At 41.4% G+C, this 12,955-nt stretch overlaps 1 protein-coding gene across 1 annotated transcript; it reads right to left on the minus strand.

Moving 5' to 3' along the window:
* Positions 1-300: 300 nt before the first annotated feature.
* Positions 301-1,254, minus strand: LOC137235777 (uncharacterized). The gene has a single exon (XM_067758621.1). The coding sequence runs from the start codon at positions 1,252-1,254 to the stop codon at positions 301-303; it is 954 nt and encodes a 317-aa protein (XP_067614722.1).
* Positions 1,255-12,955: the final 11,701 nt, after the last annotated feature.

A 12,955-nucleotide genomic window follows, 5' to 3' on the forward strand; every position in this document is an offset into this window, starting at 1 on the left:
TTGATCGGAAGAGTGAAATCCTGACGGGATATTATCCGCGTCTTTAAAAGGATTGCACCACGAAGGGCAATACAAAAGAATAGTTCATTCGACAAATTTTTCGCCTCGTCCAAAACGAAGATTTTATACTTTTTCTTTATATTTTTTTTCAACATAAAATTTTTTGGCAATAAATAAGTAAAGAACTAAATATTTATTTTAAACGTTTAATCATGACAATGTTTTACATTAAAACATACATACATATTCATATGTACTCGCACCTACATATTTGCATACGAAATAAGTATAATTTGTTAATTATTCATGAATGAATGTTGCCTTTTGTTTGGGTTTAAATTTGATCTCACCAATTTCACGTACAATCGGCTTAATATGCGTACAAATTTTTGGTCGTTGATTAAGTTCCATTGAAGCTTTCGATTTTTTATAATTCAAAATATTCATAGCATTTTGACGTTGTGCGTAGAATAAATCATCATAGGGATTAACTTTTTTATCTGTTATAACTATATCAGTTCCAGCAATGCTCATTGTTTTGGAAGTATCGCCAACAACTTTGACCTCACCACCATCACCATTACCTGCACCTTTATTGGCATCATCTATAACCATTCTTTGCACTACATTACGTAATTCCTCGCGTATCACTTCTGTATTAATTTCAAATTTCTTAGCTTGCAAATGACTCAATTTTGGTACCGTTTGTAGTACCGTTGAAATACGTTCCTCCAAATTGGTGATACGTTGCTCTAATATTTGAAAATTCTCAACAATTAATTTATTCTTATCTGTTGCATTTAACATTTCCACAGTTACTTCGATCTCTTGATTGTCTTTATCGTCGTCGTCCGGCAAGGATTCTGCACTGGTTGTTGAGCTCTTACCATTATCGATACGTGATTTATCTTTTAAGCAACGTTCGATTAAAGCATCGATCTCTTCTTTGCGTATAAATTGATCGGTAACGCGTAATTCTTTTAAAATATTTTGAACTTCTTCGCGCACCAAACTTGTTATTGAGTAATTATTGTAGAAGTTATTTTCTGATAGGCTTGTGCTCGAGTGTGAGCCATTAAAATCCATCATTGTTTTAAAGATTTGTTGTGTCAATGGTATCAAACGTAATTGACTATTCCTTGGCGTACGATGATCTTTCGCTAAGCTAATTAAAGATCCTGCGTAGTTTAGCTCTATTTGTTGTTGCTGTTGCTTGGGTAGCTTTTGCTTTGCAGAATGGAAATCCCTTTCCATATACTAAATAATTCGCACGTTAATCTCGCTTTTATTGTTTGTCGTCCTTTTTGTTAATATAATTAATTGATTTTTTTCCCCTAGATTTTTAAATTTTTGTCACACTTTAAATTTAGCTTTTCAAACTTTATTGACAAATGACTTTAAAATTTTATAAACACACGTTCGAGATTTGAAATTTATTTCCTTTTCTAACGTAAAATTCAAAGCTATATTTCTAAACGTATGGTAAAAACTACTGCGATCGTATTAGAAATCAAAGGCAGTTCCATTGTAAATTTTACGCACAGTTCTCGACTCAGTTTCAAAAACAACTTTATATTATTTAATTCAAATTTTAAAGTGAGATAATCCTTGCCAATTTATGTATACGGAATATATATGGCGTTTTTGTTGTTATTAAAACAATAGTTTTATTTATATTAAAGCTTTTATCATTTTTTTTTTTAACTTTGAAAAAACTCCGAACACTATTCCTTCATTATATGACATTCGACTGCCTAGTCCACTGCCTTCCACTCTATTCGCAACATAACCTCTACTTAAGCTGCCAAACTATATAGTAAACAATGGGCAGTTCTGTATGATAGACAACCCTCTAAATTATGCATGCAGAACTTGTCAGAATAACGGAAAACGTCAACGGGATGAGAACACCTGAATATTAATTCCATCATGGCGTCTATCCATGATTCAATTACTAGATTTTTGTTCTCCAATTATGAGAGAGTTTTGACACTCCCAAATTGAAAAATCTGGACGGGTTGGTTTTACGAAGTAAGGAAAACGGGGAATAATTCAATCCCCTTCAGTGAAATTGTAGTAGACAAGTATCTTTGGTAGTATATTAGTAGTGATAATAAATTTGTAAATGCCAAAAGTTTTTGGGGAAATAATTAATAATAATTAATAATTAATTTTCGTGACAAATCCTGAATTGGGAAAATTTTGAAAAATATTTTGAGATAGCATGATTTTGAACAAGCAGCCGACTACTCAGCAGCCGCAATGAACTGACAAAAACAAAAATAAAAGAAAATGGCTTATTGTCTTAGAACTTTATACCTACCTTGACTTTGACAGAAGAGTTAAGCTTTTGTTCGGTCCTGCTACACAGGGAGTATTCACCTTTTTATTCTGAAATTTCGGAAAGCTCTTTTCCGTTAAGTATTCATGGAAGCGTTCCGGATAAAGCGTTAATTTAGAATATTCGTAATACGTTCATTTGATACTACTTCACGAGGTCGAATATGCATAATATTCCAAATATAAGCCGATTCTCCAAATTCTAAAATGGATACGAATGTTCCAAACATACGGAATTAATAGAACAGAAGTTCGACTTTTAATACGCGCCCAAAAATATCTAGAGAAGTGTCAAAAGAGGCGTATTGACCTCGATAACAATAATTCGAAGGCGGTAATCAAAATTTTAGCTCGTTAAAAAAATATTGACGAAAAACCGAAAAATGTCCCCGGGTTGCATTTGCGGCCTCGCGTCGGTTGGGTGGGCTTTGGAGGGTATTAATCCGTTGCGTATTATTATTATTTCGATGCACACTCAGATAAAAACACTTTAGAGGCTTAACTACAAGAAATACGGTTGTATCTGAAATTTTCTTCCCATAAGCTCTAAATTCCCCTTTTAAGATTGCGGGATAAAAGCTGAAGAATTAATTTAAATTGTATTTTGACCTTGTGACCCACAATGACACTGTCAAGGCCACCAATCATTCCTTATGAATCTAAAAAATCTGTATGTGATGCAATGAATTCCTATGCAGTGATTTTTTTAAACATACTCCTTTTGTGTGAATGAAGAATTACATACAAACTGGTTTATCTGAACATAAGCATAGAGATACAATACTTGTTTTAGTAGTTATTAACATTTCAATGAACTTTATTATGAAGCAACGTTTTCCATTTTATTATTCTGTTTATTGTCTTTTTAAATAGTTCAACCCTTATGATTACATTCATAAATATAAAGAGAAAACAAATAAACAAAAGAAATCGAGACAATTACTACCCATCCAAGCTGTGCTGTCTTCTTCTCAGTATGCCTAGTCTCTAGTAATCAACGAGTTTCTTTAGCTTTGGTGGTGCAGATATTACGTGAGTAGTATAAACCAACCATTTTCAACATTTTCCATTTTTACTAAGTTGCGATTTTGTCATTGTAATTAATATTCGCAAATTAATAGTTTCCATAAATGTGAATTTACCAAGAGTGAATTGTCGATTTCATTAATTTTGCTCTTTAATCAATATAACTTTTCTGAAGCTTTAACGCGCTCATCCATGCGCATTTGGATTAATAACATTAGAATTGTACGCTTTGAATTGCGAGTATACTGTGAAATAATTAGCTTTCCTGACGAACGGGAAGTCTGTGAGTGCTTCACATGCATGAACAAATATTGTGAAATATTTATCTTTTATAAATAAATTGTAACTACGCGGTATTAATTCTTCTCTTTTTATTTCTTATATTTGCGTGCGATAGCGCCCTACGACGCGGGTGCCACATTCCTCCGCAAACAGAATATTTTAAAAGGGAGTGGGCCTTAGTTCTATAGGTGGATGCCTTTTCCCAATATCGTTATAAAGGTGGACCAGGATTAACTCTAGAATGCTTTTGTACAATATGAGGATCAAAAGAAAGGTGTTAATAAGTATTTTAAAAGGGAATGGGCCTTAGTTCTATGTGTGGACGCCTTTTCGGGATATCATCATAAACGTGGACCAGGGGTGACTCTAGAATGCTTTTGTACAAATTGGGAATCAAACGAAAGGTGCGAATAAGTATTTTAAAAGGGAATGGGCCTTAGTTCTATGGGTGGACGCCTTTTCGGGATATCAACATAAACGTGGACCAGGGGTGACTCTAGAATGCGTTTGTACAATATGGATATCAAAAGAAAAGTGTTAATGAGTATTTTAAAAGGGAGTGGGCCTTAGTTATATAGGTGGACGCCTTTTCGAGATACCACCATAAAGGTGGACCAGGGGTGACTCTAGAATTTTTTTGTACGATATGAGTATCAAATGAAAGGTGTTAATGAGTATTTTAAAAGGGAGTGGGTCTTAAATCTATAAATGGATGCCTTTTCGAGATATCGCCATAAACGTGGACAAGGGGTGACTCTAGAATGCGTTTGTACAATATCGGTATCAAACGAAAGGTGCTGATGAGTATTTTAAAACGGAGTGCGCCTTAGTTCTATAGGTGGACGCCTTTTCGCGATATCACCATAAAGGTGGATCCGGGGTGACTCTACGCTTCATAAGGCAGTCGGTTCTATGTACCGGAGCGACTCGGAATTTTTCCCGACCAAGGATTGTCATTTCAGTGTAACCCCATTTAATTTGTTGCGTCCCTCCCACAAATTGTCATCCTCCCAGCAGCTCCTTGCAGCAGGACTGCTCCATATTCTCTTGCTCCGGGAAGGTATCGAATCCAATCCGGGTCCGTCTCCTGACCCCGGTCCTGAGAAATGGTTTTGCTGCATCTGCCGGAAAGGAATCTTTTTAGGATGGTCATACTCTGTTCAGTGTGTCTCGTGTAAGGGATGGTTGCATCGGACAGGTTGTTCTGGGCTTGATCCCAAAACCCGACGTCCACGTAACTTTTATAAATCTTTTGTGGCTCCTTGCTGTTCACGCCCAAGGTCGTCCCGTAGTCTACGTCTAAGCGCCCTCTACTATCTTCCGGCAGCCCCGCTACTCTGCAAGCCACAACAAGTACCCGCTGCTGCTCGCACCCCACGGCGCCAACAACTCAAACAGCTGCTACCATTCATAACTACAATCTTCGTAGTAGAGTCGGAAGCAATGCTGAGCAACAGCCCCTGCCCCCGTCTTCTCCTCCCCCCTCTTTTCCGGCAGCAATCGTGTAGTCCCTACCTCCGTTTGCACCGTTTGCCAGCACAGAATATATATGTTTGCGACATCCGTCCTATGCAGCTCCTGCCTGGGTTGGTGCCACTTTCCTAGATGTTCTGGTCTCCGCGACGGCAACCCCCCGACGGATTTCATCGCGCCATGTTGCCAGGTCGCAAACCCGGGTACCCCAATGCTTGCCCAAGGACGCCCAGTCCCAGGGCCACAACAGAAATTGCGTCCTGGCCTTCCTCAACCCAGGCGTAGTCACCCGTCACTTACCCCCAAAGTGGCGACGTCTCCCCCCATGCACTTCAGAATTCTGCAGTTAAACTGTAATGGACTAACTGGGAAGATTACGGAGATAGTCAATTTCATGAAGCGGGACAACATCCGCATTGCTGCGATTCAAGAGAATAAACTCACAGCACGATCTGCATTGCAGACCTGCTCTGGGTATAATGTCCACAGAAAAGATCGCGAGAGCGGAAATGGAGGCGCCCTCGCGTTATAATACATACACTCTGTGCAATATCACATATTTAATCCTGGCATAGACCGCAGGGACAATGTCTTAGAACGTCAAGGCCTATCTGTCCGGTCAGGCGATGCAAACCTCGAAATCATCAACATCTACATCCCCCCTGCCACCTGTTGCCCCAGTGGATACCGCCCTAATATCAGAGCCTTACTCACTGGCAACAATAGCATTATCTTAGGCGATTTCAATGCCCATCATGATCTATGGCATTAAAATTTGCGGGCGGACAGTAGGGGTGAGATGTTGGCGGATCAAATAGAAGAAACGACGTTCTACACAATAAACGGAGATGCCCCCTCACGCATGGTAGGAAGCTGTCACAGCTCGCCTGATATCTCAATCGTGAGCGCAGAACTCGTAAACTGCGTCAACTGGCATCCGACCACCTGCCTATACTTATTTCGCTCGAGCGTACCGCCGATTTCATCGTCACCGAAAAACGCACTTTCATAAACTTTAAAAAAGGAAAGTGTTAAGAATATAAATCTATTACAGACCACCTCTTTGCTGCCCTCCCTATCCCGACTGATGGCCGCCAAGGGAAGCGTGCCTTCCGCAAGGTCATTGAATCCGCCTCGGCACGTTTCATTCCCTCCGGGAGAATTCCCGAAATCCGGCCCACTTCTCGGCGGAGGTCGCAAACTTAGCGAGAGAACGTGACGTTATAAGGTAGCTTGATCCAGGCGACCCCCAAATAAGGGATATAAACCAACGCATCAGATTGCTTGTGGATGAACAAAAGGGGGCGAAATGGGAGGAGCACCTAAGAGGTTGTAACCTCTCTACCGGTGTGGGTAAACTTTGGTCCACTGTAAAGTCCCTATCGAATCCGACTTAGCATAAAGACAAAGTTTCCATCGCCTTTGGCGACAAAGTGCTGTCGGATGCGAAAAAATGCGCGAGCGCTTTCTGCCGACAATATATAATGCATTCTTCGGTCGAAAAAGATAGACGGAGGGCCAACAGACACGCACATAAACACAAATTCAGCGCGTCACCAATCACTATCACCGCTAAAGAGGTTGAGGACGCCATTGGTCGCGCTAAACCATCCAAAGCAGTGGGCCCAGACGGCATAGCCATGCCGATGCTTAAAAGCCTAGGGAAAGAGGGTTTCAAATATTTAGCGCAGGTCTTCAACCTGTCTCTTTCCACCTTTGTCATACCCAAGAAATGGAAAATGGCCAAGGTGGTCCCGCTACTAAAGCCTGGTAAACCAGCTAACATAGGAGAGTCGTATCGTCCGATATCTCTCCTATCGCCAGTAGCAAAGATGCTCGAAGCCATTTTGCTCCCTTATTTCCAAGCAAATTTGCAGCTAGCCTCTCATCACCATGGCTTCAGAAAACTCAATAGCACTACCTCCGCGCTAAATGCCATTAGCACCCAGATAAATTGCGGTTTAAATCAAAACCCCCACCGAATACTGCACAGTAATGGCCACAGGCCCAGGCCCACAGATCGATGAGCTATGCAATAAATTAAACGGCTACCTCCCTGATCTCTCCAGTTTTTTGGCCTCGCGAAACCTGGCATTATCACCGACTAAATCTTCCGCGACCTTATTTACAACATGGACGTCCCAAATGTCGACCATTTTGAACATCCACGTCGATGGCTCTACGCTACCGACTGTCCTACACCCCAAAATCTTGGGTGTGACGTTTGATCAGGATCTACATTTTGGTTGCACGCAGCCGCAATTTTTCCGAGAATTCAGAGTCGTAACAAAATCCTCAAATCCCTTGCTGGCAGTACCTGGGGAAAATATAAAGAAACGCTCATGACTACATGCAAAGCAATTAACCAGCCGATTACATGCTACGCGTCACCCATATGGTCGCCAAGCCTAAAAATTACCCACTGGAAGAAGCTACAGGCCTGCCAAAATACTGCTCTCAGAATTGCCACGGGCTGTCTTCTTATTTCCCCAGAACACCATCTGCATAATGAGGCGAGAATACTCCCCATCAGGGAAAGAAACGAGATGTTGACCAAACAGTTCCTGTTGTATACCCAGAAACCTGGGCATCCCAACAGACATCTGATTGATGAGCCAGCACCGCCTAGGGGCTTAAGGAGTCATCTCCGTAAGCATTTTGAGGAAATACGGCACCTGAGAACCCAGTCGTATGAAGCGAACACAAGCAGGTCCTTGGTGAACTCCACAAACAGCCGTCGGACCTTTATGCCGGGAATTGCCCGGTGATTCCAGTACTCAAAGTAAAGTATCCAAAACTTGCGGAAGAGGAACGCATACTCCCCAGGGAAACGCGCGTCACTCTGGCTCAACTTCGTTCTGGATACTGTAACAGGTTAAACTCTTACCTATCCCGAATCAACCCCGACATACAAAATGTATGGCCCGCTTGCAATGTGTCCCCACATGACACCAACCATCTCTTTAGTTGTAATGTGGAACCAACGCCTCTAACACCCCTTTCCTTATGGTCCACCCCTGTTGAAACAGCAAGTTTCCTTGGACTCCCGTTAGAGGATATTGATGACAATTTGTGATCGGTCTCATCTGTTAGGTGGGGCGAAGCACTGCTTCAACAACAACAACAACAGGGGTGACTCTAGAATTTGTTTGTACGATATGGGTATCAAACGAAAGGCGATAATGAGCATTTTAAAAGGGAGTGGGCCTTAGTTCTATAGGTGGACGCCTTTTCGAGATATCGCCATAAAGGTGAACCAGGGGTGACTCTATAATGTGTTTGTACGATATGGGTATCCAATTAAAGGTATTAATGAGGGTTTTAAAAGGGAGTGGTGGTAGTTGTATATGTGAAGGCTTTTTCGAGATATCGACCAAAATGTTGACCAGGGTGACCCAGAACATCATTTGTCGGGTACCGCTAATTTATTTATATATGTAATACCACGAGCAGTTACGCTTCCAAGATTCCAAGTGCTTTTGATTTCGCCCTGCAAAACCTTTCAATTTCTTCTATTTAATATGGTAGGTGTTTAGGCCCGACGCCTAAATTCTTATTAATTTGCGCCACCCTAATAGCACCATATTATCGACGACTAGTTCGCCCACATGCATGTATAGGTGTATATGGATAGGGTTATTTTGTCCGCACACATATACATGCATGCCAGTACAACTGTGTGGGGAAGCTTCCCCTTAAAACCGGAGACTTTTTCCACGGTTCAACGGTTGTCCTCGACAAGGCAACCGTCTACTTTTCAAGCGATCGCTGAGCGAACCACAGCTACCACCGTCCGAGGAGGCCGGCCACACATTCTTATAAAAGGTAAATTATTGTTCTAATTTAACTTTCACTATAATAAAGAAATTATTATAACGAGAAATATCTCTCGCATTTCTTTTTCTTTTCATTTAAATTTTTCCCAAACGCAATTGTGGTGCCTCCACTCCGTTGCCGAGTTTGCGACACACCATAATTGTACATGGTCCTTTCTCCCCGTAAAAAGGAACCAACACCTTTATACATCTACAGTTCACATTGCGCAAAATTTTAACAAAATTATCGTGGTGCTTCATATAAAAGAACAAAAAATCAATCTATCCACATCAACGTCGACACATACTGCATTTTATATAAATCTTCGTGGTGATACACTCTTGGTGCTATTGTTGTAGTTTCTTGGTGATACGCACATTACTCAACAAATCTCAAAAAATCATCTTGGTGATACATTACTGGTGGTAACTTGCATCATCCACATACACAACAAACACTCCTTCACGCAGCAGCTACGTAAGTAATATATTTCTTGCCACTTTTTTTTTTGGTTAATTTTGAGGTTAATTTAAATTTAAAAAGTGCTTTCCCCCTACCGCATGTGTCGATCCGGAGTATCCCACGACCACGGCAATTTGATACACAAGAGTACCATAACCCCACTTTTTAAAAGCACCAAATATTTTTCTAGAAAGCAACTACACGGACTCAGCACGTATATCCACTCACGAACACAATAATTTAGTTCAAACATTTTGGCACTGGTAATTTTCACTAGTCCGAGACGGTTTATTATATCGCGCACTCTGCACTTTGCTCCTTATCTGAGCCACAACCTCTTACAAATAAATTAATATACACACCGATACATACATACATATAAATTTACGTGCGGGTGGCGAGTAAGCCACATTGTTGTGTTTTATTCTTTTCGTGGGAAAATCAGACGATTCGGCCAAGTCTGTTCCAAACAAAAAAACGCGTCCTCAACACAAATTAATCATACAGACACATAAATATATATACGTCTGGGTGGCGAGTAGATCCATTTTGTTCAAAGAATTAGATTGGTTTTTTAGTTGGGTAGGAATAATTTGTTGAAAAAATGGAAAATTATGTCCGGTCAGCTGAGGTAATTACAGAGTTTGAGAAACAGTACAGCCTTATTCCAAAGGAACATCATAATAAGCACACTCTTGCGATACAGCAAGAAGAGTTGCGCTCCTTATGGAAGCAGGTTAAGTCTGTGTTTGACTCACTGATGGGATCAGACGATGTCGACGCAAATGATGTGGTGGCCATCCGGAAAAAGCATATGACTACCTACTCAATATATATGCGATGCTCATCCACAATATCTGCTGAGGCAGAGAAATCTAAAAAAGTAGAAAATAGTGCCATCCCTGAGCAAGCACCCCCAGCCGCACCTCGCGGGCATAAGATCCGCCTCCCTCCTTGCGACACGGAGATTTTCAAAGGTGATTATTTATCATGGCCAACCTTTCGTGACCTGTTTACGGCCATATACATAAATAATTCCGACCTACAGGGGGTGGAAAAACTATTCCATCTGAACAACAAGACACAGGGCGAGGCCAAAGATATTGTAAAAAATGCCCTCTAACAAATGATAGGTTCGATATGGCCTGGAAAAACCTGTGCGAAAGGTATGAAAAGAAGCGTATATTAGTCAACACGCAATTGCAAATTCTTTTTAATTTAAAGAAGGTAGAGAGTGAGTGTGGGAGCGCGTTAAAGAAATTACATAGCGATATAAACAATTGTCTATCGTCCCTCAAGTGTCACAAAATCGACACATCTAATTGGGATGCAATACTAACATATTTGTGTTCGACAAAGTTACCGGAAAGTACCCCGGCTCTATGGGAACAAAGCATAGACCATAAAATGGACATATCTAAATGGGAAGGTATGGACAAATTTCTATCAAATAAGTTTCAGACACTGGAAACAGTGTCTGGTTTCACCGGCACCAACGCCCAAAAGGGACAAAAGCCAGCGAATACTCGGCATACAACCGAAACCCCCATAAAAAGACTTGGTGCCTTCCAAACGAAGGTATCAAAACCTACTTCAAAATCGACAGCAAGGGTTTTTTGTAAAATGTGCAAAGCTGAACACAGGTTAAGGAATTGTCCCCGATTCTGTGATCTGACCCCAGTGGAGAGAATCAACTTCATCAAATCCACGGAGGGATGCCTGAACTGCTTATCCCCAGGACACACAGTGACGAGGTGCTCCAGTTCGTACAACTGTGCCAAATGCCATTCTCGTCACCACACGCTCCTGCATGCGGATACAGTTCAGCAAACTACGAGGCGCAATCCTTTTAAAGATACGGATAATATCCCGTCAACTTCAGCACAAGCACAAAGAAGACAGGAATCAGGGCAACCAAATTCTTCTGCGAACCAGAATGTAAAATCCTGTCATGCTCATTCCAGGACAGGCGTGCTATTAGGAACTGCTCGCGTACACATCCACCATAATGGTACCGACTTCTCAGCGCGGGCATTAATTAATTCAGGGTCTGAATGTTCCTTCATGACAGAAAGACTCAAACGCACAATCAATTTGCCGGCAAGGAAAATGCATGCCGATGTTTCAGGCATCGCCAATGCAGTATCTGCTCAAGTTAAAGAGGCATCCACCATCGAGCTACGTTCACCAGTGGATCCATGCTTCAGCTTGACTACTCCTGTTCTAAATTTAGCCAAACTAGCTGGGAATCTGCCATCCTGCCATATCGAAACAATGACTATGCAGGCATTCCCAGACTTAGTTTTGGCAGACAAGAGGTTCTACGTCAATGAAGATGTAGACCTCATACTTGGTGGAGATATATATCCCCAAATTATACTAAGCGGTCTAAAAAAGAAGGTACTTAATACACTTCTGGCCCAAGAGACAGTGTTCGGTTGGATACTAACCAGTCGTATTGAAGCACCGAATCCAACGAAGAGCATCGTGTCATTTTACAACGAGGTCGCGTTGGACAACCAACTAAAAGCCTTTTGGGAGTTGGAAAATGTACCGAAAATTAAAAGCCCTAGCGACGATGACAGATATTGTGAAAAATTATATAGAGGAACCACAAAGAGAAATGAGGATGGAAGATATGCCGTTTCACTCCCATTTAGAAGGGAATACCCGGAAGAACGAAAATTAGCAGGGTCCCTTAAACGCGCATGCTCGCAATTCTATCGAAATGAAACGCGGTTAACGAAAAATCCGGAGTTAGGGAATGAATACATGAGGGTACTTTCAGAATACCAGACGCTCGGACATATGCACAAAATTAAGGGCACAGTCGCAGCAGATGACCGTGATAATTATTTCCTGCACCATCAAGCCGTGGTAAAGGCGGAAAGCACAACTACTAAAGTCCGGGTCGTTTTAAACGCTTCAAGTCCGACTGCTAATGGTACAAGTCTGAACGACGTTTTGCTCCCAGGCCCGGTACTCCAAGCAGATCTCCCGACTTTCATCATTCGTTGGAGACTTTATCGCTATGTCTTCAACAGTGATATAGAGAAAATGTATAGGCAGATTTGGATGAACGATAATCATACCAAATTTCAACGAATTATTTTTCGAAAAGACATGAACGAACCAATAGGCCTCTACGACTTAAAAACGGTAACCTTCGGAGTTAATTGTGCCCCTTACCTTGCTATAAGAACGCTGTTACAGTTGGCTGACGACGTACAAAGTTCCCATCCCACTGCATCAAACATACTCCGGGAATGTGTGTATGTAGATGACGTCCTCGCAAGAGGACACAACCTCACCTCCACCATTATGGCAAGAAACGAAATTCGACAGGTTTTACATTCGGCAGGGTTCATATTACGAAAGTGGACCTCAAACTCGGAGGAGGTTTTCAAAGACATCCCGAAATCGGATCTGCTCAGCGAGGACTTCTTAGCCTTTGAAGACACCAGCACCGTGAAAGCATAAGGTATAAGGTGGAACTCACATGCTGACTTATTTTATTTCAAAGCGGAATCAATAGACAACCCTAACATGCTAACAA

The sequence above is a fragment of the Eurosta solidaginis genome, unplaced genomic scaffold (assembly GCF_040869045.1).
Source record: "Eurosta solidaginis isolate ZX-2024a unplaced genomic scaffold, ASM4086904v1 ctg00001068.1, whole genome shotgun sequence".
NCBI lineage: Eukaryota > Metazoa > Arthropoda > Insecta > Diptera > Tephritidae > Eurosta > Eurosta solidaginis.

Bases quoted from the DNA above. Each gene is read 5' to 3' on its own strand.
- LOC137235777 (XM_067758621.1), bottom strand. From the start codon at position 1,254: ATGGAAAGGGATTTCCATTCTGCAAAGCAAAAGCTACCCAAGCAACAG.